The 25,649-nt window shown below is 35.6% G+C and overlaps 2 protein-coding genes and 1 long non-coding RNA gene across 4 annotated transcripts; 2 read left to right on the top strand and 1 right to left on the bottom strand.

Moving 5' to 3' along the window:
• LOC105157586 (WD repeat and HMG-box DNA-binding protein 1-like) lies at window positions 3,627–5,075 on the bottom strand. The gene is made up of 2 exons (XM_011073999.2): window positions 4,853–5,075; window positions 3,627–4,699 (listed from the first exon to the last, which is right to left on the bottom strand). The coding sequence occupies exons 1-2, from the start codon at window positions 5,033–5,035 to the stop codon at window positions 4,556–4,558; spliced, it is 327 nt and encodes a 108-aa protein (XP_011072301.1). The 5' UTR covers window positions 5,036–5,075; the 3' UTR covers window positions 3,627–4,555.
• Window positions 12,008–15,856, top strand: LOC105157516 (ARM REPEAT PROTEIN INTERACTING WITH ABF2-like). 2 transcript variants are annotated; one of them, XR_002286745.1, is made up of 5 exons: window positions 12,008–12,597; window positions 12,678–12,798; window positions 12,881–13,129; window positions 13,527–13,611; window positions 14,747–15,856. XR_002286745.1 is itself a non-coding variant. In XM_011073917.2 (5 exons), the coding sequence occupies exons 1-4, from the start codon at window positions 12,545–12,547 to the stop codon at window positions 13,561–13,563; spliced, it is 306 nt and encodes a 101-aa protein (XP_011072219.1). In that variant the 5' UTR covers window positions 12,008–12,544; the 3' UTR covers window positions 13,564–13,611; window positions 14,747–15,856. The 2 variants fall into 2 exon arrangements, 1 of the variants encoding a protein (XP_011072219.1); XM_011073917.2 differs by having other exon boundaries at window positions 13,035–13,129.
• On the top strand, window positions 15,986–23,863 carry LOC105157515. The gene is made up of 8 exons (XR_847447.1): window positions 15,986–17,385; window positions 17,880–17,971; window positions 18,183–18,254; window positions 20,570–20,652; window positions 20,759–20,902; window positions 22,616–22,698; window positions 22,867–22,985; window positions 23,743–23,863. It is a non-coding gene; the product is annotated as an uncharacterized LOC105157515 (long non-coding RNA).

The raw sequence follows: 25,649 nt of genomic DNA, 5'->3' as shown, positions 1-25,649 counted from the left end.
CAGCTCCCTTATTCGCATTCAGCTCTTCCTCTTCAAGAAGTCGGGTTGCCAGAGCCCGATTAACTTTCGGCAGCTTCCTCTTAATCTGCAAGATGAAAGATAAATGAAATTGCATTCCCAACACTTTATAGGAAGAATGATATGAGTTTCAATATTTAAGTATGAGTCATAAGGCAGTTGAAATTACATAAATATATACATATATGTATGTACACAAAATCTTTACTACGTCATAAACTTTATTCAAGTTAAAGTGCAGCAAACGATGGAGAGAGTGCTCATAGTAAGTTTATCGATTTTGATCAAGAACTAAATCATCTAGCATTACCATCTTGTTCTTCTCAAGTTAATCAATCCTACCATAGTAATTATCACAAAAAAATTAGCAGTAACAGTAAACCAAGCAACCAACAATTCCCCCCTCAAGTTCCCTCTAATAGCCAATTTCTTTTCCTTTTTTCTTGCCCTTTCCTCTCTACTGCCCCCGCTTTTCAAATCCTAAATAAAAGAAATAAAAAAAATCAAGAAATAGAAACATGTGGGTATGGATGGGGTTTGATTGTGGGAGGCGAACAGTAGTTTTGAGGGTTTTTACTAGTGGGGTTTTATTTCTTGGATTTTTGTGTCGCATCCACCTCCAACGACGCTTCTCCTGGGTGTGCTGATTGATTTAATAAACACATCTTCGCTTCCATCAACCGGAGTAATAAACCCTCCGCCAATGGTACTAAACCCTAACCCCGCTGTTGGTTTTTCCTCTCTGTTTTTGAGGGGTTTTTAGAAAATCCTTCTTTTGCCATTTATCCTTCACTTTGAAAAATCTGCAGATATGACATGATATTGAAGACTTGATTAGGTAAATGTGCATTCTGAACTTGTTTTTATGTGATGACTTCTGCATGCAGAAAGAACGAAATTTTGTTCATGCTGTGCAAATGAAAACATGTGTCTCACCTAGGACCTTGTACTTTCTTCTTGGATTTGGCCTTTGTGTTTTCATGCTCATCTTCTGACAATTCACTTGCTGCTGATGATGCATCAGAACCACCAATAGCGTTTTCTTCCTCTTCTTCAACAGCTTCAAAATGCTCGGCCCTCAAAGATGGCTTTTTTTGTTGTTGATGGCATTGGGTGCAAAGCCAGGTATTCGTTTGAGAATTCATCATTCTCAAAATCCTGAAAGTGGTGTCAAGAAATGATACATAATTTGGCTGCTATTTGGACGTAAACAAATTCCAATACATATTTTGTCAGTATGAGTCCAAATGTGATGCCATCATCATAAATGAATCATTCTACATTAATCATAAAACAAAATCCATCCAATGCAATCGTGTACTATTCAAAAGGTTGTCACACTAATTTGAGAGATATCCTAATCATGTAGGCTAAATTATAGAGGATAAAACTCAAACCCGTGACCAACCGATATATCTGTATCTCATTGCTCTCAAAATTGATTCTTTGCGCTAAAGATATGTATAATGATCATCATTTCTTGTGCATTTTTCACATGTCTCTATATTACTTACTGTCCAGGGGTTATTAAAGTTCCAACTATTTGTCACAAATTCCTGGGAACAAGGCACTACATGGTTGATCATAACTAACAGCAGCAATCAAGAAAAGCAAGTTTTTTGCATAAATAGAACCTCTATGAAATATCTTATTTTCAAACATAGATGTACATCTCTCATCTTTGAGAACTTAACTGGTGAGACCTTTCTTTTTCTTTGATGTTTTTTGAACATCTGCATCATCAGCTCCCTTATTCTCATTCAGCTCTTCCTCCTCAAGAAGTCGGGCTGCCAGAGCCCGATTAACTTTCGGCAGCTTCCTCTTAATCTGCAAGATGAAAGATAAATGAAATTGAATTCCCAACACTTGATAGGAAGAATGATATGAGTTCTAATATTTAAGTATGAGTCATAAGGCAGTTGAAATTACATAATATATACATATATTTATATACACAAAATCTTTACTACATCATAAACTTTATTCAAGTTAAAGTGCAGCGTACAAAGGAGATAGTGCTTTTAGTAAGTTTATGGATTTTGATCAATAACTAAACATCTAGCATTTGGAGGTGTATCAAATACCATGTTGTTCTTCTCAAGGTAATCAATCCTACCAAAGTAATTATCAGAAAAAAATTAGCTCCAAATAAGATTGCTTCAAATATGAGGGATCGTGGCAGATATGAGAGGAGAGGTCTCTAGCGTATAAAATTGTAAATAAGTAACTATATTTCTCGCTGTATGAATGTGGAAAAAGTGAGCAAAATCACTGACCTCAGCTGCACGGATTTTATATGGTCGAGACACATAATCCTCCAAATCTAACTCATCACTTAAATTCATTTTAGCAGTGCAAACGTGCAAACAATACCATTGGGTTGAGACTTCTTTTTATGAGTGAGATGTGAGAACAGTTTTGTTTACTTTAAGAACCAGCAAACGTCAAATATTAAATGATCTTCGAGATTCACCTCAGAGACGAGCCTCTTGTGACATCTATGTGGCAAAGGGAACTCAATATTACGATCAAGTCTTCCCAGACATAGGAGGGCAGGGTCCAAAGTGTGAGCTCGGTTAGTTGCCATGATAACCTTCATATTAACTGTCTGGTCAAATCCATCCATTTGTAAAGTCAAAGTACATTATAACTTAGAATGTTAATTGTATAGGATGAGACATGGATACTTTGAATAACCACTCTTTCAGACACGCAGGCAATACTCAACATGTTGGCCTGAAGGTATACACATGACTGAGCGCACAGGCATATGTTTCCACCTGTAGTTGTCCTGATACAATAAAAAATGCTTGCCTTGCCTGCTGAAAGAATCTTCAGCACAGTCAATTTGTCCATCCTTCTTAGGAATGCCACCACCAAACATTTCTTAGCCAAACTTGTATATTTCATCCTAAAGGTATACACATGACTGAGCGCACAGGCATATGTTTCCACCTGCAGTTGTCCTGATACAATTAAAAATGCTTGCCTTGCCTGCTGAAACAATCTTCAGCACAGTCAATTTTTCCATCCTTCTTAGGAATGCCACCACCAAACATCTCTTAGCAAAACTTGTATATTTCATGTAGCTTTGAGAGGTTATATTTACCCTGTGCTGATATGGTCATCTAAGAGGAATAATCCATAAAATAAAAGACAACCATAATAATATAGCATTTAAACATTTTTAGAATAATTATTGTGAGTTATATTGGCAAAATAATATCATGGTCGGAATCTATCACCTACCAACCAAAAATAGTAGTCATATAAAATCTAAATAAAGGCTTCTACACGGGATTTTTAGATAGCCATAAAAAAATACGACACTTTTTGGATATAAACCAAAAATAGAAGGGAATGACAATTGCAATTTTTTTGAAGTTATTGCCTTCCACACAACAAAATACTATTTTCCGCTATTATAAATATGTAAAACTAACCTTATCAAACTCCCCAAACTTAAACAATTATTGTCCTGAAGCAAAGTCCGACACTGCAAAAAATATGATCTCAACATTGTGCTAATATTTCGTAACAACAAAGGTAACCTATAACCCATATGCAGATAATCCCAAAACACAAATGCCGCAATACGTTATGCAAACGCTAACTTATCATAATGAGGGTAAGAGGCCAATCACATCACAACACTTTGTCTCGCCAAGTAGAGAGTAGAACAATCAAGCTTCCACAAAATCATAGGTTTCTAAATGTCACCATACACGTCGCTTCAACACAATACCTTTTATCTCCTTATTTCTGCCTAAGTTGGGACGACTTTTGTTCTTTCTTTACTTTGGCCATTTTTTTTTCCCTTTTTTCTTCCCCTTTGGTTGTCATTGCTTTTATTTTCTTTCTTTTTTCTTTGTTTTTCCCGTGACTTACGTTCTTTAGGCCGTATTTCGGTCTTTTGACACGAATGACAACACTTGTGGTGAAGGCACCCGGTTACTCAACCAAAAAACATTTTACCTAAAGTGGTTTGCATACTCATGGCTCTAGTCACCGTGTTACATGAATAACAACATTTGTGATGAAGTTACCCAGTTACTAAGTGACCTAAACCAGCGGAGTAGATGTAGTCTTCCTTTTTCTTGCTATTCTTTCTTCATTTTTTTTTCATGGTAAAAGAAATTTCTAAGGGGAAGGGCCTTTGAATTTTTCAAAATGATGCACTGTCCCACGTTAAACTTATAAGGATCAATTGGGTGGCGTTTTGGCAAACAAATATGATTTCACAATAACTCCTATGATTGAGTGGAAGCAAAGACATTCCAACTCTATTCAAAGCAATTCAAAATGCATGAAATTAGGCCTCAACTACTCCACATTTACTCAAAGCAACAATCACATAACGCAAGTGCACATTCATGTCTGAATCTTATGCATTGTGGCAGGTTTCTAGAAGTTCTAATGATGACGCCATCAAATTCTGTTATGTTGACTGGTATGAATGGTTATTGATACAGATCAGTAAAAGGGGAGGAACTGTAATTTTCAAACCAAAAGTGAAGGTTTCCATCCATATTGGAGTTCAGAACTTAATGATAGAATCTTTACAGACCTGCAGACCACCCTTAGTGAAGATACGAAGAAAAATAAGGCTGGTAACAGCTGCAACCCAAGCACTTCCAAGTGCTATTGCTCTAACTTCTTCCCCTTCAAGTCGCATAGACCCCTAAATATGCATAAGGAAATCCAGTTAACCTATAGTTAATTAAAGATCGTTTTTTAGCAGAAGGGCAAATGCAAACTTAGAATGCTAACCCATCCACTATGGCACTTGCAAGAAGATATTAATCCATACAAGTAAAAGATGAAGAGGGCTGACCTCACTGTTATTTGCCCAGCTACTGAACGGCCGATGCATAAGTGTGCCCATATTCTTCTCGCCTTTACATGGATTGGCAAATACACTCCCACTCTCATTTAGAGAAGTCATTGTGAAGCCAAAATAGTCAGTCATTGCAGGAACACGTGGACCACTGCTGGTATCATCGGAATCTATCTGCATTTAAGTCATGTAAACTAAATTGTCAGATGGTAAACGTTGATTATTTTTCTATAGTAACGCATGTTGAGAGTATGAATTTCTTAAGCCTTGATCTGTAGCAATATATGTAATAGAAATATGCTTTCAATTCTAGGAATATTAAGCCTTTTCATAGAAGAAGGTGAAGATAAAGAAACAAAAAGGACAATCAAAGAAAGAAGTTGATATGTCAGGGTCAGAAACCCTGAGCAAGTCGGAAAAACAAATGAATTAAAATAAATAATAGCATTTTAAATGAACTCCTACAAAAGCAACTGGAGAAAGATCTAGAGATATTGTTTGCTTGAAAGAGCAACTAGAAATGAATAGCGGAGAGAACACTAATTGCTGATGTCAAGGGGCCACATAGAAACGTGCCTAGATGATATGTTGCTATTAGCAAACCATAAGTTTTTTATTTGAAAAAATATTTTCTAAACTATAAATTGCCATTAAGCAAATTTTTATTGTGCTATCTTTACAGTTGGGTATCTTTATTGATGGCAAGGCGTGTATTAGCCAGTAACTAGGACCATTAAAAAACTCTATATGAGTCGTAATGGTCAATCTTTTTATTAAGTACAGTAGTTTCTTACAGTTATGAGATAATCTTTATAGGAATAGAGAGATAACTGTAACATTTAACACATCACCAAAATATGTGAAAGCATTGTGGCAGGGTTCTAAAAGTTCTAATGATGACGCCATCAAATTCTGTTATGTTGACTGGTATAAATGGTTATTGATACAGATCAGTAAAAGGGGAGGAACTGTATTTTCAAACCAAAAGTGAAGGTTTCTGTCCATATTGGAGTTCAGCTTAATGATAGAATCTCTAGAGATCTGCAGACCACCCTCAGTGAAGATACGAAGAAAATGAAGGCTGGTAACAGCTGCAACCCAAGCACTTCCAAGTGCTATTGCTCTAACTTCTTCCCCTTCAAGTCGCATAGACCACTAAATATGCATAAGCAAAAATTCGGTTAACCTAAAGTTAATTAAAGATTGTTTTTTAGCAGAAGGGCAAATACAAACTTAGAATGCTACCCCATCCACTATGGCACTTGCAAGAAGATATTAATCCATCCAAGGAAAAGATGAAGAGGGCTAACCTCACTGTTATTTGCCCAGCTAGTACAGGGCCAATACATAAGTGCGCTCATATTCTTCTCGCCTTTACATGGATTGGCAAATACACTCCCACTCTCATTTAGAGAAGCCATTGTGAAGCCAAAATAGTCAGTCATTGCAGGAACACGTGGACCACAGCTGGTATCATGGAAATCTATCTGTATTTAAGTCATGTAAACTAAATTGTCAGATGGTAAACGTTGATTATTTTTCTAGCAGTAATGCAAGTTGAGAGTATGAATTTCTTAAGCCTTGATCTGTAGCAATATAATAAGTTCAATAGACAAACCAATAGTTGGATCAAGGTGCTCAATGTTCTTAACGTAAAATGTGTTTACCCTAACAGACATGAGGTTTTTCAATCAGGAAAGTAATTCCTCTTTGAGTTTTTATTCTTACAGTCATTACAACTGAATCTGCAAAATACACTGTCTGATGCAGCAAAGTTCAATCATGGTTTTACCACTTTGATTCTTCCAGTTCCATTCCACTCAATAGCAAACAAGTCATATGGTTTTCAGGAAATTTGCAACTACTAAACATCAGAGGAAAGAAAATAAAGATAACAGGATACCTCTATATGCGAATATCCATCATGTTCCATTGTGGTTATACTTCCAAGCATATTGTAGCACAGAAAGTGCCTCTTTCCATGCTGTGCAGGAGTAGCTCCAGGCTGAAAAGATTCTTGCATTCTTGGCCCGGCAGTTAATATCATATGCTTGGACCCACTCTTCCCATTAAGGTTATCTTTGTGGCCATAAAAAGCCTTCTTACGAGATCTAGCTTTGGGAATAGATTCCAGCCCGTCATTACAATCTTCTTCCCAGTCATCGTCATAATTAGAGTGCTTACGTAATCTTTTTCTGCTAGGTGGCTCAAACTCACCATGGCTATCCTCACGTTCGCGGCCATCCTGCGGGCACTCCACCGTGCTGAAGTTCGTGTTCTAGAAAGAATTCAAGCTTCATAACAGCATGAAGCTGCAGCAGGTTGCAGAAAAGAAGAACAGAGGAAGAAATAACAGGCGCAGGGAAAAGTTGCTTTCACTTATAAAAACGTGTTCTAGAAATTGCGTTTTCTCCTATCCGTTTTTCTTGACCCTTTCTTCCTGTTAGTTGGAAAGTTAGTTGCTGTTCTTTCTGCTTATAAAAGGACTGTACACCCTCTGTTCTAAACACAAGAGTTTTATCCGATTTAGTGAAAGTTTCGTTCTCTTACTTTCTTGATGCTCAGCTTTGCTTGCCAAAATTACTTACGTGCAAATGGGTCACTTTCAATGTTAGTTTTCAGCATGGTATCAAGAGCAGAAAAGATCCACAACTTTCTTTAAATCAAGAAGCAAAAGAAAAGAAACAAGACTATGGCTGACAAAAGGCCAATGGAAGGAAGGAAGCAAGATGATACAAAACCACAACTTGTTCCGGATATTATGAAGCTGCAGGCAAATGACAATCTAGGCGTTAGCCTAGTATCAGCTCCATTTAATGGAAGCAACTATCTTACTTGGGCGAGATCTATCAGATTTGCGCTTGGTGCCAGAGGAAAAGAAGGCTTCATAGACGGGACATGCCCCAAACCTATACAAGAACCCACTGAGATGGAACAATGGAGAAAAGCAGATTGCATGGTGATATCCTGGATACTCAACTCCATTACAAGAGACATAGCTGAAGCGTTTCTTTACACCTCCTCTGCAAGAAATCTTTGGCTTGATCTTGAATCAAGATTCGGCCAAAGTAATGGACCGCTCCTATTTCAAGTACAAAGAGAGATCTGTTCTACTTCCCAAGGTAATAAAAGAATAGCTGCTTATGATATCAAGCTCAAGAAACTGTGGGATGAACAATTGAGTCTGGACCCATTGCCGGTGTGCTCCTATGGAGCAGGAAGAAAATTTGCAGAAAAGGCAGAATTCACTCAATTAATCCAATTCTTGATGCGTTTAAACGATGCTTATGATCATGTTCGTAATTAGATTTTACTAATGGATCCATTGCCATCAATGGGAAAAGCCTTTTCTATGATTTTGCAGGTTGAAAAGCAAAGAGAGGTGAATGCAAGAAGCATTGAACTTGACAAAGAAGAAGCTATGACTGTTCAATCTGTAGATGCAAGAAGACAGTTTGTACCCAAGAATCCTGTCAAGAAAAGAAATACCATCGACAAGAAACAGATGTATTGTGTACACTGTAAGAAAACTGGGCATTTGAGGGAAAATTGCTTCGAGTTAAATGGCTATCCTAACTGGTACTAGGATTTGATGAAACAGAGGAAAGAAATGAATAAACCAGTCACCAACAGATCCTTCAATGCCTGTGTTGAAGACAGAAGAAGAACCATCCAAGGCACTTCCCACAATGATAGTGACCTATCGGAACTGATTAAAGTAGAGATCAGAAAAGCACTGCAAAACTCAGACATTTCACAGAACTACTCCAATAGCACATATGCAGACAACTCGGTAAACTTTGCAGGTACACTTTTTCATAAAGAATGTTTTGTTTCCAATGAAAATTGGATCATGGACAGTGGTGCTTCAGCACACATGTCCATGAATGCAAGCTTATTTCATAACTTGAGAAATCTTGATGTTGTAAGTTCTGTCAAACTACCTGATGGGAATGTCTATAAGGTTAGACAGATAGGAGACATACGTATTTCTGATAAACTTACTCTCAGGAATGTGCTTTATACCCCTGATTTTAAGTATAATCTCCTATCCATCAATGCATTATGTGAAGTAGGCAACATTACTGTTCTTTTTACAGATTCTCAGTACTTTGTACAGGAGCTTGTGACTGAAAAGGTCATTGCCATAGGATATAAAAGGGGAAGGCTGTACCTACTAAAACATTCCAATGTTCCAAGGAACAAGAACTTCCAAAGCATGTGGCTCACTTTCAAAACTATGCTGAGGATCAGAATTTTGTCAAAATCAAGCATGCTAGCTTGTGGCATAATAGGCTAGGACACCCTAGCAAAGATGTGATTTCACATTTACCCTTTAAAGGTTATATTGCAGATTCTGTAAAAACCTGTGAAACATGTCCACTTGCAAAACAAAATATACTCCCCTTTCAACTCAATGAAAATCATTCTGAAAATGTTTTTGATATCATACATATTAATGTTTGGGGGCCTTAAAATCAGTTTTCTATCACACATTGTATCTATATGTTAACCATTGTTGATGATTGCAGTAGAGCTACATGGATCTATATGATGATGCACAAATCACAAGTTCAACAAAAATTGGAATGTTTCTTAAATATGATTGAAACTCAGTTTAATAAAAGAGTTAAAAGGATTAGGAGTGACAATGGTACTGAGTTTACTAATAAACAATGTCAAATCCTTTTTAAAGATAAAGGCATTATTCATGAAACTACTTTTGTTTATAGCCCCCAGCAACATGGCATTGTAGAGAGAAAGCACCAACATTTATTGCAAGTTGCTAGATCCCTCATGTTCTTTGCTAAAATGCCTCAAAAGTTTTGGGTAGAATCATTATTAACAGCTACATACTTGATCAATAGAATGCCTACAGCCGTTTTAAAGTGGAAAAGTCCCTATGAGATTCTTTATAATAAAACCCCTGAATACAGTCACCTCAAGACCTTTGGCTGTTTATGTTTTGCAACCAATGTCATACCCCATAAAAGGAAATTCGAACCAAGGGCCATGAGATGTGTCTTCTTGGGATATGCCCAAGGTAAGAAAGGGTATAAAGTCATGGACTTAAGCACCAACTTACTACACATTTCTAGAGATGTGGTATTTCATGAAAATACCTTGCCTTTCAGTGATATTGAACCTATTGACAACTCTTGTCCCTTGCCCACCATTACTGAGGAAGATGATAGCCAAGACTTCCAAGAGGAAAGACATCAAGAAAATGCCACAGGTCCTAGAAGATCAACTAGAATATCTCATAAACCTGTATGGATGAAAGATTATTCATGTTGTTGCTACTCTGATTGCTTTTCTGATAATTATACTAACATAGTTCAGGGCTACTTTGTAGAGAAAACTTGTCCACTGCAGGAACCTAGATGTTTTTCAGAGGCTCAACAATACATGGAATGGGAGGAAGCCATGAAGCAAGAAATTGATGCTTTAGAGAAGAACAATACCTGGGAATTATCAGCCTTGCCAAAGGAAAAGAAACCTATAGGATGTAAGTGGGTTTTCAAGACCAAACTTAAGGCTGATGGAAGTATAGAAAGACATAAAGCAAGGTTAGTGGCAAAGGGGTTCAACCAAGTTGAAGGTGAGGACGATAGTGATTGTTTTGCTCCAGTTGCCAAAACAGTCACTGTGAGGACCTTACTTGGGGCTGCTGCTGCAAAGGGATGGCATTTGCACCATTTGGATGTGAATAATGCCTTCCTTCATGGTAAACTAGAAGAAACAATATACATGACACCCCCAGAAGGATATGAAGTGGAGAAAGGAATGGTGTGCAAACTGAAGAAGTCCTTGTATGGCTTGAAACAAGCCTCAAGGCAGTGGAACAGTGAGTTTACAGAAAGGATAAAGGGATTGGGTTTCACTCAATCGAAATATGATTACTATTTGTTTACAAAAGGCAACAACAATAATTTCATTGCTTTACTCATTTATGTTGATGATGTTCTTATTGCTGCAGCTACAAAGTCATTGATAGAGGAAGTGAAGAGGTATTTAGATAACCTCTTTACTATAAAGGACCATGGGGAAGCACAGTACTTCCTTGGACTTGAGCTCTTCAGGTCACAAAGGGGACTGGTCGTATCACAAAATAAGTATACTCAAGACATTGTGAGAGATGTTGGCTTAAGTGGGGGAAGGCCTGCATTAACACCTCTACCTCCAGGTTTGAAGTTTTCCTCACAACCTACAAAGCCTTTGAAAGATATCAGCAGGTACAGGAGACTTATAGGGAGATTGTTGTACCTTGGTTTCACAAGGCCGGACATTTGCTTTGCTACACTGAGTCAGTTTGTGCAAGAACCCTGTGAAGAACACTGGCTTGCTGCTGTCCATCTGATCAGATACTTAAAGGGGAATGCTACACCAGGTTTGTTTTTCCCAGCTAATAATGAAACTAATCTCACTGCTTTTTCTGATGCAGACTAGGCAACCTGCAGCAAGACTAGGAGGTCAACTACTGGCTACTGCATCTTTATGGGAGCATGCCCAATCTCATGGAAATCCAAGAAGCAGACCACGGTTTCTAGATCCTCAGCTGAGGCAGAATATAGGAGCATGGCAGCCACTGTGTGTGAAGTAGTATGGGTGAACAATTTGCTTAAGGATTTACACATACAATTTCAAACTCCCATACCTTTCTATTGTGACAACAAGGCTGCGCTGCATATAACAGAAAATCCAGTCTTCCATGAACTCACAAAGCATGTAGAGATAGACTGCCATGTTGTGCGTGATAAGTACAAAGAAGGACTCATTTCACCTGCCTATTTAGCTTCAAAGGAACAGATAGCGGATCTGTTCACTAAGGTTCTACGGGAAAGTCCTTCTCACATTTATACTCCAAGCTTGGTTTGATCACTAAGGATGCAATTCCAACTTGCAAGGGGGCTGCTGAAGTTCGTGTTCTAGAAAGAATTCAAGCTTCATAACAGCATGAAGCTGCAGCAGGTTGCAGAAAAGAAGAACAGAGGAAGAAATAACAGGCGTAGGGAAAAGTTGCTTTCACTTATAAAAACGTGTTCTAGAAGTTGCGTTTTCTCCTATCCGTTTGTCTTGACCCTTTCTTCCTGTTAGTTGGAAAGTTAGTTGCTGTTCTTTCTGCTTATAAAAGGACTGTACACCTCGTTCTCTTACTTTCTTGATGCTCAGCTTTGCTTGCCAAAATTACTTACGTGCAAATGGGTCACTTTCAACGTCTCTCCTTCATCGTGGCTACAAAAACCCTTAGATTGGTCCCCTTCTCCTTCACTCCCTCTCCGCAGATCTACGATGGTTTTGAGGGTTTTCTCTGTAATTTTTGGGCAAGAAGAGAATAGAAAATGAAGTGGAGAAGCAGAAAATGGGAATAGGAAGAGGAAGAGGAGGTGATTTCGAGGGTTTTCACTGGTGGGAACGACATCTGTATGTCTTTCTCTTTACAGTTGGGAGTGGGAGAAGGGGGGTTTATACGGGTGGAGAAGGGGGGTTTTTACCGATAAAGAATTTTGCATTTTCATTAATTCTTTTTCCTTTCATAAAATTTTTAAGTTTATCTTCAAAATGTAGAGAAATATTTTACAGTTACTAAAATATTAAAAAAATAATAATATTTACTGGATCTGTTGATGAGACATAGGAATGGTCTAAACTCTTGGGCAGTAAGTGGTGTTATTAGGAGAGCAGCTGATGCAATCACTAAGCTTTGCTCAAGAAAATAGCAGCATTAAATTCCGTGTTAGGTTGGTTTTCTTTTATACTTATCCTATGTGATTGGATATGTTAGTTCTGCATGTCATTAAATCCCGAATTATGTGCTTAGGATTGAAGGTTGTATCCCTCCACTTGTTGAGTTGCTTGAATTTGTTGAACCAATGGTGCAGAGAGCAACGGCTGGAGCCTTTCAAACCCTTGCTTTTGAAAATGACGAGAACAAAAATCAGGTTTTTGTTTACTTCAGTTACTGATAAAGTATGTGTTTGTTTTCTCCTCTACCTCTTATAATTTTTTTTTGACTAATTTTAGATTGTGGAATGCAATGCTTTACCTACTCATATACTAATGCTGCAGTCTGAAGATGCTGCAATACACTATGAAGCGTTGGCCTACTGTTATATCTTTTTGTTCTTTAATTATGTCCTCATACTTATTTGAGTTTCCACCCCTTAATGATGATCAGGTTGGTATTATTGGAAATCTTGTCCACTCATCTCCTAACATTAAGAAAGAGTTCCTAGCTGCTGGAGCTTTGCAAACTGTCATTGGGTTACTTAGGTATGATTTGTATATTAATGAATGTTATTTCAGAATGAAGTTTAAAGTTGGACTTGCACTAGCAAATTTAATATTTTATCAATTAGTAAAAAATCCATCACTGTTAATTTCGGTTGAGTATATATTGCTGATTATTTGGTGCAATTATGATAATGTTGGATTTTTTTTCTTAAATTTTAAAATGTTAGTTTATTGTAGATTGAACTTTTAGTACTTTTTTGGTTAGTGAATATACACACTTGACAAATTCATGTTAGATACACTGCAAAGAGAGGCACACAATACAGATCTAATGTTTGTGGTGTGGTGAAATATGTTTATTAGCTTACCTAGACTATTAATTCGTAGTTACACGGTTATGCTTCTAAATTGTTTATGTGATGTGCGAAATTTGTAGGGTCATGGAAGTAGTGAAGAGGAAGATGTTCCTCTGATGATGTGCCTGATGATAATGAGTATGCTTCATTGCTGATACTGAGTTGGTGGGTCTTGCTTCTTCGTTGCTTAGCTGCATTCTGTTGTGCAATCTGTTTATTATTCTCATCATATCTGGTATTTACATCATTAGTTAGTAAATAAATTTTCTTTATGGGCGGGGCTACTATTTCCAGGTGATGACTCGGCTATAAAACATGATGAGTTTTTTTGTTAATCGTGGGAAGTTGGAGCGCATGTGAGTTTTGTTTTGATTTAGCTTTGATACTTTGATAGATAACATTATTGTTAACATTATATACTACTATACACTCTTTTACTTGATTATAGAAACCTAGTGAGATGAATCCATTATATTTCTTGGCAATTGGCATCTATTTTTGCATGGATGTAGCGTCCAGTCCAACTCCATTCTAAGACCAACCTGAAGATTCTTTCATGTGCGTAACTTTGAAATGGAGATAGGAAAAGAAGCAATTAGTACATCAAATTAGTTTAAATCCAATTATCATATTCTTTCATGATTTTCTCATTTTTTTTAGAGAATAGCATATGTTTGTCTATATTAGTAAAATTAATAATTTATATAATTCACTTGAAACTAAAATTTTTGTTTAGGGAAATCAATATGACGTGCTGTAGTTGTTGTTAATGTCTTTTCATGATTTATTACTAAGTCCTTATGGGGTATGAATGTCTATTCACACTTTTATTTCTGTAGTTTAAAGATATTAGGATTATTAAATAGTTTATTTTTTTGTTAAAAACTTTGTTTCTCAACAATTTTTTATTTATTATTGAAAAGAGTATTAAGTTATCATTCACGATTTTTATATGTAATATAGACATAGATTACTTGAGCTTAATTGATCAAAATATTGCTCATTACTCAGTGTTGGATCTAGTATGAGAATGAATGTAATCCTTTTATGAATTTGATACCTCTTTTATCCATTATGTTATTATTTGGGTCACTACATATTTCTTCTTCCCTCTACACAACTCTCTTGCTTACAGTTTCTAAATTGTTGATTTTGGTTTGTGAGTGTTATCTCAAACATAATTTAACATTTTTACAAGTATGTGAATACGTGCGCCTTCAACATGATATGAAATATGACATTACCTTTGATCATTTTGCTTCCTAGAGTTAGTGAATAAATATTTTTCACATATACACAGCAAATCACCCATCGGGCATCTCCTCACCATGGTTCAACTAAGGACAGCGGGGCCCAAATGGAAGGCTTCTTCCAGCACAACCCCCATTCATCATTGCCTCCACCTCCGCCACCCTCTGTCTAAGAGACCTCGACACCATTCCAAATTTTAGGGACGTGCTCTCTTTCTATTTACTTTTCGTTTCCTTATTTTAGGGGTCTGTGCACATACATTGAGGACAATGTATGTGCTTGGTGTAGGGGAGGTATGTTATGCTTTGTGCTTGTACTTGATTTTTGGGGAGACAGTTGGATAGTCTTGTAGCACAATTCTCATGAAATTGGTTGTGTTGTTGAAATCTGAATGCTTGAATTAATGTCAGAAATGTGGATGTGTGGAAATTTTTATTTGGGGATTGGCAATTTTTATTGAACACCGAAACATGGGAAAGGAGTTAGTGTGTCTTGAGAAAAATATGTGAATTATCCTGTGGTAGCACTTGAATTTTCAGATGTTATATTGTGATCCCTAAGATTAATAGGAATTTTTTGTATAAGTCGAGATAAGTAGGAGGAACTAGCACTAGTGGCATATAAAAAATAAAATAAAATTGTGTGAACTATGTCCCATTGACTGCATCAAGTGAACAATGTTCAAGGATCAACACAAAAGCCCATTGTGTGAGCTTTTACGTCAAAGCACTTCCATTTAAATAGTGCTACATTTCTTCTGATTGAAGGCATCGAACTTCGTGTGATCGTTCTAGAACTTCCTTCTGTAATACATTTTGAGACCACATTCTTATAAGATTGATGTATGAAAGTGATAAGGGCACTTAGGAATAACCCATTGACTTGAAACGAGCCTACCTTGAATTCTCCCGTAGAAAAACCCATTTGAGCCTTTGTTATTCTTTTCTTGGTTAAAACCACGTTATATGCTAAATTATCCCATTCTTGGTTATTTTTTAAAGTGATTTTTGAACCCATTTAAGGGTATGGTCTTGGCTTGGTTGCTTGTAAGCTAACATGGAGTGAATAAATTATTCAAGTTGCAGACATGGGGTGCTAGCCCCAAGAGAAAGAAAAAAGAGAAAAGGAGAAAATGAAAAATGATGAAACAGCGGGGAAAAAAAAAGAAAAGAAAGAGGAACAAAAGCAGGAAAAAGAAAAGAAAAGAAAAGAAAAGCGATGAAACAGAGAAAAAAAAGAAGGGGAAAAAAAGAAAAGAAAAGAAAGTGATGAAACAGATAGGAAAAAAGAAGGGGAAAAAAAGAAAAGAAAGAGAAACAGATGAAGAAAAAAGAAAAAGAAAAAGTTTCATGAGTTTGAATGTTCAAAGCACTTGAATAGAGTTGAACGAAAATGAGCTTGGAAGAACATGCAACTAGGTTGGCATCATGTCTTTGAATCATAAGCCACAATTCGACTTTTCTTTTACCACACCTTTGATTCATGCATTAATTCACACTACGTACGTGGTGGAGATTTGATTCACAAACAAGCCTATGGTAATGACATTCTATGTATTGATTTGAGTGGAACCAAAAAACCCAAACACCTTATTAAACGTATTATGTTCTGAGTGATTACAGTGACACCCTCGTGAGAGTGTTCAGACTTGTTTCATTTGGTTTTGATGAAGTCAATGGGATACTTGCATGTTGAATGTTGTGCTACAAGTGCTTGTTCTCAATATTGCTATCTCTTGTTATATTATCAAGTCATATTAGTATAAGGGATACACTTGACTAATATGAAAGGAAATTTGAGAACTCTACTTGGATAATTCATGTATTTGGATTGAGACATGCTTGAGGGCAAGCATGGTTTCAGTGTGGGGGAGTGTGGGGGAGTCTGATAACATACATTTTAATGCTCCTGTGCATGCTTATTTCAAGTGATTGGTAAGGATTTCACTGCGTGGGTTACTAATGTTGAGTTACCTAATTTTGTTGAAGATGGGAGGGAGTGTAAGGTAGGTGATAGTCTTTTACACATCACAGTTGAAAAGTTATACGAGTCAAATTCAGCTCTTGTGTTATTGTGTTGGGTGGACTTTTGTCTAAAGTTCAAACATAGCATGATTTATAGTTTATGTTGTATGTTTCCTAATAATGATTCCACTAATGGGATCAAGAGAATCCTTTTCGTATCAAATACTACTTTATTCTTTTTCTTGTCAATGTGGGGGGTCATTTTATCAACATTTTTTCCATCCAAAACTCTGAGGCAGAGATTATCTTAGCTGCTTAAATTTGCTGCAAAAGAATTGTATTAGATTACACCAAATTGTTGAATCTATTATAGTCATCTTTATCAGCATAACTGGGATGGACGTGCTTGGATGATATGTTAAAGAATGATACGCTAATATTGATTGTGCTATTTCTGAGAATGAATGTGCTAAAATCTTTCAATTGTCAGCCTAGAGAGTTCATGGTTCATGGCCTTTGCCTACCTTTCTGTGCAGTCTACATTCGCTTCGCCAAAAACAGGCTTTTATAACTCATAAATCGGACCCCAAGAATTGGTTCAATTCACCATTCATGGCTAAGAGGTCATCGATTGTGCCAAGCATCAACAAGCCGATTATTGTTAGGCTTAGACGAAATGTTAGGGTCAAACGAAAAGCTTTCCAATCCGCGATAGATACTTTTTGTAAGTACTAATGTTTTTTACTTTCAGTTTTCAATGTCTTCTTATAAAGTTTGGAGACTTAAACTTTTGGATCTTTTTGGGTATATCAGGGTTGGAAATTCATGAGTGGCCATTTAAAGAAGTAGTTGCTAAACCTTGAAAAGCTATCATTACTTGATGCTTCTTCGAGTAGATGTATGTTAACACTCGGTTTTGGGTGAATAAGAATTTTTGTCAATAGTTATCTTTGATTTTCTTTTCCATTTGGTTGATTAGTTCTGAAGTTACTACCACTTGTACGCGCTTATCGAGTTAAATATTTATCAATTGGGCTATAAAGTAAATTGCTGATGGTTTGCATTGTGAATCCTAAATTTCTCTTTTCTTGGCCATGCATTTTCAATATTATATACATTTTACTGTTGAGCAGTCAAGGATTTATCTTTTTTTAAACCACCAAAAGATATGATTAATTTCTGTTAATGACACCTCTTATTGTCTTGTTATTGTTGTAGTGGAGGAACTAAAGACCGAGAAGATTCTTGTACGACATGTGGAGAAAGTTACACGCTCAGAGGATACATTTGATGTGCTGTGATCTTTTGCGGTAAGTTCTTCGGGTATCCTGTTATGAAGACATGACCTCTTTGTGCTTGGTGTGTGAGGGTGGACATAAAAATTAGTCTCCTGATCTTGTGTGCTTATCATTTCTCTTTTGGCAGCCCATACTAGGACTCCTTTGTAATTGTCTTGCTATTTGCAAAAATGATAGAATTATCTTCTTGACTTGCGGTCTGCTTACCTTTGTTTGGTGACAGCCTAATCCATTTGATAAGTTGAAGTCTAAAGAGAAGAATGAAGAGGGAAGATGCGACATTAAGGCTGGGAAAGTATGTTCTCGCTTACTCAATTCTCTGTGTGGCATACTGCACGATCTCATATATGTCCATATCTATCATCATCAACAATCCCTGGTAGTCTATGCGAACTTCTAGTTTTACTTATTTGCTTGTGGCAGAATATATCCATACTGTTGTAGCTATTCTTTTCCCATCACCCAAGATGAATTAAATGTGGCCTCAGAGTTAATACCTGTTTGATGAAAAGGAAGATGTTGTACAGAAAAAAATTTATTTCTTTGTTTGCACCAATGACGAGAAGATGAAAGGGGAAGGGTAGTTTGCTTTCCAAGGGGACATATGATACTTATTCCTTGGTCTTGTCTAGTACAACCAAAATGAAGTAGTTCTATGATAAAAGGCGTGTCGTGGCGCATGGCGCTAGCGGCGCAGCCCTTCGCGCCATACGACACCCATGGTGTGCGCCTTCGTCATGGCGTCGCCATAACGCGCGCCTGGGCGCCATGACGAAGAGGGCTTGGGCGGCTCGGGTTCTGGCTGGGCTGCCCAGGCCCGTGAATAAAAAAAAAAAAAGGAAACCCTAAATATAAAAGGAATTTCAGCAAATGAAGTACTTTGCATGCATGGGTAACTTTCATTCTTGACTCTTCTTTATTTATTCTTCTCAGTTCTTCTCTTCTTCTTCTCTTCCATAGTAGTTTGTTGTTGTTGTCCACTGTTTATTTACGATATGACTTTTTTTTCTAAATTATAAAGTGTAAATTTTTTACGTGTACAACAGTACAAGATCTAATTGTGCTGATTGAATCATTGAAATTGATGTGATTTTATTAATCTTTGAGCACTTAGTTGTTCTGTTAGTATAATATTTTATTATATGTTTATGTCGGTATTTATTGTAGACTGATAGACTTCCACATTCACATTATCATAGCTAAGAGCATACATTGCCACTCCTTATACATTAATCTAGTCAAAATAATACTAATTATCTAAATATATAGATTTTTTCTTATATTTGTGCTATCCTTCGATAAGGTGCGCGCCGCGCCGTGCGCGCTGGCTCCAGGAGCCCTTGGCGCCATTGTGCGCCGTGCGCCACTGACTACTATGTCTAATACTTCTCCTCATTTGATACTATAAGATAAGGCAGGGAGGAAAGATTGATTTTATGTTTACACATTCATAATCTTCTTTATTTTCATGAAAATTGCAAATTAAGAGAGTGACTCTATTTTTGCAACTGGATAGGATGGGAAAAAAATGGCTTTGGTGGGTTTTCCTATACTTCAATTTTGCATTCGTCCCTATTTTTCTCTCTAAGGAAACAAGCATTTGTATTCTATACTCTTATTCTGCTATTGCAAGTTTTTATTATACTCTAACTTTTACCTGCACAAAATTAGTGTCAGAATGTTTATTCCAGAGGTTTTCTAGACATTGACGTTATGGAAAAGAATTCATAGAGGAAACTGGTGTGTGAATAAAGTGCTTAGGTGATTTGTACATTTGGAAATTGTTATAGTCTTTACGATTTGGGTGAGATTCAAAGGGAGCAACAAATGAAAGGGTGGTGGGTGGCAGCAAGTCGTGGTGGATTTTTTTTTTTGTTGCGAAACAAAGGCTGTCAAGCTGTTGTGCCATATATTTTTCCATATACTCCAGTTAGAGTAACTTTGGTACCATAAAATCGTTGTCTCATAGTGAATATTTCATTTTTGGCATGATATTGTATTTTTATTCAGAGTTCTGTTTTGTGCTATAACATTTTGTGTTTGTGCTATAACATTTTGTATGTGAAGTAAGCAACTCAAACTTAAACCAAATTGATGTTTGGTTTTTCTTGAAACCTATCCTCCATTGTTCAACAGTGACACTTATCTCGTGCTAGAATATTCATTGCTGGATTTAGATATATCAAATGTCTGGAAAAGGATGATTATACGAGAGAGGAGTATCTCTCGACTCCTTTGAGTTATTTGGATTAACTTTTTATAAAATTTTCCATTGATCATTAGAATATAGAAACAAGCTGGCACTCCTAGTCAAAGTCCATAAGAAATTCTAGGTATCTGGTTGCTGGACAATACCATGTAATGCTAAACTGTGGTATAATATTTGATATAAAAAGTTCCAGAAAAGCATGGTGCATAGATGCATAGATACATATTGGACGTAAATCTTCTTAACATCTATTTGTGATTGAATGCGATCATTAATAATTCTTTGTTTTAGTTTCCAAGTTGACTTATTCATGTCTACTGATATTCTTTCATGATGTATAAGTCTATTCCAGTGTAATCTAAGAATATTTACTTGACAGCTTCCCTTTTCCTTTGACGCAGGGTCTTAACAGAGCTTTGCATTTGTGCCCATCGATGAATCTCATGACGTAATAGAGGTCCAGACACCTTTATTATTTCAGTTGGTAGGAATTTTGGTCCCCATAAACTTCTTTGGAGATTAAATTTTGTTTTCCATATGATGTACGATCTACGATATCTTACAGTAGAGGATTGGGTTTTAATGTTCAGGTTCATTCAAGAATTTCAATATTGGAGTTCAAGCCTTAATGTTTCTCCACCAAAACCTCATCCAAGAATCAAATTGTCAGTGGTTGTATTTGTCGGGCCTATTATTCAAACTCCTGCTCCCAGCTGCGATGGATTTTTCCAAGGGTAGTAATATTATCTACCTTCGTATTCTTAGATCATGCACTTTACGCAATTTTGTTTGGTTCCTATAAATACTGCCCTGATGCAAGCAAATAGTAAACTTTTACATTTTTCCCTCGAATTATTCTGAGTGAAAGGGATAGTGCATAATCAATAACTTAGATGTAGAGATACTTGTGTTACCTGAATGTGGCTACCTGATTATTTGTTGTTCTAGCCAATGTAATCATAGCTCATTTTTTTCATGCATGATGGAAAGTATTTGATTGATGAGCTGTGTTAAACGAACTGATTTTTTTTTTTTGACTTTATTGTGTAGGCTTTTTATTGCTGAACTTTTTTTATTTTTTTCTCTTGTATTAAGACTTTCTCTTTTACCCCAAGATCAGTTTCCAGTGTTCAGTTGATAGTGAAGTATTTTGCTGGAATGTAGAAGGAAATAATAAAATTAAAAGAATGACATCTAAATGATGGACACCATCTTTCATCTTATTTTGAATGATCAAATCTTTCATGGGATTTTGCAAATATCTCCAGAGCCTCGAAGGTATTTATGACTGACATGGGATTAAAACTTTAACCCTTTTTCCAATCATCATATGTTCTTCAAAAGATATTATGCATGTATGTCCAGTTCGTGTATTTTAGTTCACCTTCCAACAGGTGTTCTCCAATGCGGCGATGAAAGCCTATTTACCATGCCTGCGTATACATATGCTAATCTGAATAATCTTTTTTCAATTCTTTTTAATTTGCGCCTTAGTGTTTTTTGCATTCCTTATGTTATATTTGAGTGTGTCAAGGGTTGACTACCACTGTTCATAAACTTTTGAGATCAATTAAAGAGCACGCTTTTATTGCATGTGAGTTTCCTATTGTAATAACACTTAAGTATTCTATTGTAATAACACTAGAAAATTATCTACCTCCTTTAGGCTAAAGTCGCTGATGTACTTCTACGAGTGTTTAGGAGTCATACAAGGAGGATGCTGCACACCCTCTTTGTAAGTTGATGTTGAAGTTGTGACTGAAATCACATGTAAAGAGACTAGCATAAAACAATCATTGTGGAGTGCGAATTTTAGTGTTTGGAAAAGGAGAAAAATTAAAGATTTGTTATTAGTTGGCCCACTCAATGAGTCTAATGTTTCTCAAATTCCCAATAGGTCTAGTTTGATGAGTTTAGTAACAACTACTGATCCGATGTTTAGAACTGAGAAGATGAATCATTTAGAAAAAGGGTGCTGCAGTCTTAAATCCTTCCAATCATTGACGCCTAGTTGTTCTGATCAAAGCCTTTGTGCCTTCTGGTCTTCATATGGAAGAGAGAATCCATTGCGTCTTCCTGAAAATGAGTTTTTTGGTCATTTCAACATCTAAAGTCCATTCAAAGTCTTTGAAAAAGAAGACTTTAGAAACTTTAGATTTAAGTACATGAATGGTGGTCGTTTTGGAATCTGATATATCCTATCTCGACAAACGTCTTGCAACAACTCGTGAAGGTGCTTCCGGACAGGTAATTTGGTGCAAGGAAAATGGGTGTGTATTCAACTCCATTTTCTGCCACTTCTGTTTTTACCCTGAATCTTGGTGTTCAGGCTGTGGCCACTAATGCTTTGGATGTCAAGTTCCAAAAACAAGGGGAGAGCCCTTGGAATAATTGCTAGCTTTGGTTGCAACTTTCACACACTCAGATTTGTTTGGTTGTATGTGCAGACATTATTCTATATGGATCAATTGGAGTTTAAGAAATTTCAACCAGAGTAAACAGTTCAAATCTCAAAAGAGAGAAAGAAGAGGTATTTTTTGCATGTCATTTGTGCACATACTATAGATTTATTTCCTAGATATGATATTATATTTTTGTGGACCATGAATTACTTTCCTTCTCTTGATTAGATTCCTTCCTCTCAGCAGAAGTATATAAAATATTTTTCTATAGATACTCATGTTATGGCTAATTACAGGCTTTATCTTCACATAGTGACTCAAGCATAGTAAAAAAGTGGTTGTCTTTCCCTTCATCAAATTTGAATATGGATCACCAGTTCAAGATTCAGGAGCCTAGCCGCACACATAGTCACAAGTAAGAAAGTAACTTGTGCTCCTCATGCTACCGCGTTACTCTTCCAGGAGTTTGAATTTAATATGATAATCTTGCAAATGATACTGCGAAATATGGCCTAGATTGCTTATTTGCAAACCGTACATTAACCATTTTGGGTTAAGAAAATGTATATTGATATAAGTATCTTTTAACGTAATTATTTTCATACGAAATTACCATCTCTATAAAATTGTCTATCTTTTCAATGCACATGCAAGATTAATGAAAAATGTTGAAAAATAAGAGTGATGATAAATTATTTAGTTTATTTATCTTCTCTTTCATTTAATTAAATAAAAATAATAAAATATTAAATTATGCAATAACATTGAGAAAGAAATTTGTTTGAATTAAACTTTTTTGTATAAATGTAATGGGGTCAAATTAATGTTTGATTCAGGATTCTTCTATGTATTTTTGTATAAGTGATGGACTTGAAAATTTAAATCATCATAGTTTAAATTAAACCTTTGTGTATGCTTTAGGTTCACAATGTGGGGTTAAAATGGAGTGCACACCCTAAATCTTCTTCTGAATTTTATTAGAGAATATTTTTATTTATGTCATGCAGGCTTTTACCAGCTGCTCAACCACAACAATGACTCATGTCTTCAGTTCCATAGTTGTTTTGTTAGAAGTTTCTAAGCATCTGGTCATATAGGGGTTTCTTACCTTAAAGAACTGTTTGCAGCTTCTTGTTTACACTGTCTTATTTAAATCCTGTGTTCAACTGCAGTTGCCACTCCCAAAATGGAAATCACATCTGAAGAATAAAATGTGAAGCAGAACACAATCATCCTGGAGTGTGAATTCTGGCGTTTGGAAAAGGAGAAAAATTGAAGATTTGTTATTAGCTAGTCCCCTCACTGAATCTAATGCTTCTCAAATTTCTTTATTCGTTAATCCTAATAAAAAAACTGAAAAAAAGAGAAAAATGATAATATTTTAAATTATTTAATATAATATAAATAATAAAATAAGTTTTAAAATTATATAAATTATTTTTAAAATATAAATTCTCAATAAATCTTTACCAAAAATTATTATAAATAAATTTAAATACGTATTTAGAGGATTTTATTATTAAATTAAATTATTGTAGTTGAGCTCTGAGTTCTTCATGTTGTTTTTTAAATTTAGTTTGAAAATAATTTAATAAACTCAAATCAAAATTATAATAAATAAATATAATCAAATTTAAAATTTAAAATAAACTTTCGTAAGTACCATCTAGAATATTATGATTGCTGGGACCATAAATTCAAAAAATATTATGTTCATGATTTCGTCATAGCATAGAGACAGAGAGGAAAGTAAATATAGAATTGGTGAATCATTTTCTAATTAGTAAATATATTACCGTGCAAACCTAAGAAATAATTAATAGAGAAAAAATATTAATAAAAAAATAGAGAAAATAACATCCACGATGCTCAATTTAAATTAAAATAATACAATAAATACAATTCGTAAAATACATAAGGCAACAAAATTCCCATCTCCCTTTATCGTCTCTGTTTTTTATTCATTTCACAAAGTAAATTATTTATGATAAAAAATACATATAAATATAATTAAAATATGCCATATAATTACTATATTCGGTGTAATATTTTAAAAAATTACAAAGAAGTATAAATAATTTACCACACAAATTCTAGGGTCAAGTTTTGTTAAATTCTGAGAACGTTTAAGATTTAGCTGTTTTGCATGATTTTAATTAAAGCAAATTTTTTCCCTTTTATACAAACTTGTAGTTATTATTACACTTAGCAAATTTACCACACAAATTCTAGGGTGTATATCAACATTTGGGTCAAGTTTCGTCGGTTTCTGAGAACGTCAAGATTTAGCTGTTTTTCATTATTTTATTAAAGCAAGTTTGTTTCCTTTTTATACAAACTTTTAGTTATTATTACGCTTAGCAAATTTACTACACAAATTCTTGGATCTAGACCAATGTTTGGGTCAAGTTTCGTCGAATTTTGAGAATGTTCACGATTTAGCTGTTTTGCACGGTTTTATTAAAATAAGTTTATTTCCCTTTTATACAAACTTGTAGTTATTATTACACTTAGCAAATTTACCACACAAATACTTGGATTTAGACCAACGTTTGGGTCAATTTAAGTCAATTTTTGAGAACGTTCAAGATTTATCGATTTTCCACGATTTATTAAATCAGGTTTGTTTCCCTTTTATACAAACTTTTAGTTATTATTACGCTTAGCAAATTTACCACACAAATTCTAAGGTCTAGACCAATGTTTGGATCAAGTTTTGTCGAATTCTGAGAATGTTCAAAACTTAGCTGTTTTGCACGATTTTATTAAAACAAGTTTGTTTCCCTTTTATACAAACTTGTAGTCATTACTACCTTAACAAATTTACCACACAAATTCATGGGTCTACACCAATGTTTGGGTCAAGTTTCGTTGAATTCTGAGAACGTTCAAGATTTAGCTGTTTTGCACGGTTTTATTAAAGCAAGTTTCTTTCCCTTTTATACAAACTTGTAGTTAATATTACGCTTAGCAAATTTATCACAAGAATTCTTGGGTCTAGGCAACGTTCGGGTCAAGTTTTGTCAAATTCTGAGATCGTTCAAAATTTAGCTGCTTTGCACGGTTTTATTAAAGCAGG

This window comes from Sesamum indicum, linkage group LG3 (genome assembly GCF_000512975.1).
Source record: "Sesamum indicum cultivar Zhongzhi No. 13 linkage group LG3, S_indicum_v1.0, whole genome shotgun sequence".
NCBI classification, from domain to species: domain Eukaryota; kingdom Viridiplantae; phylum Streptophyta; class Magnoliopsida; order Lamiales; family Pedaliaceae; genus Sesamum; species Sesamum indicum.
The sequence above is the reverse complement of the archived record's forward strand: the minus strand, read 5'-3'. Positions and strand labels throughout refer to the sequence as shown.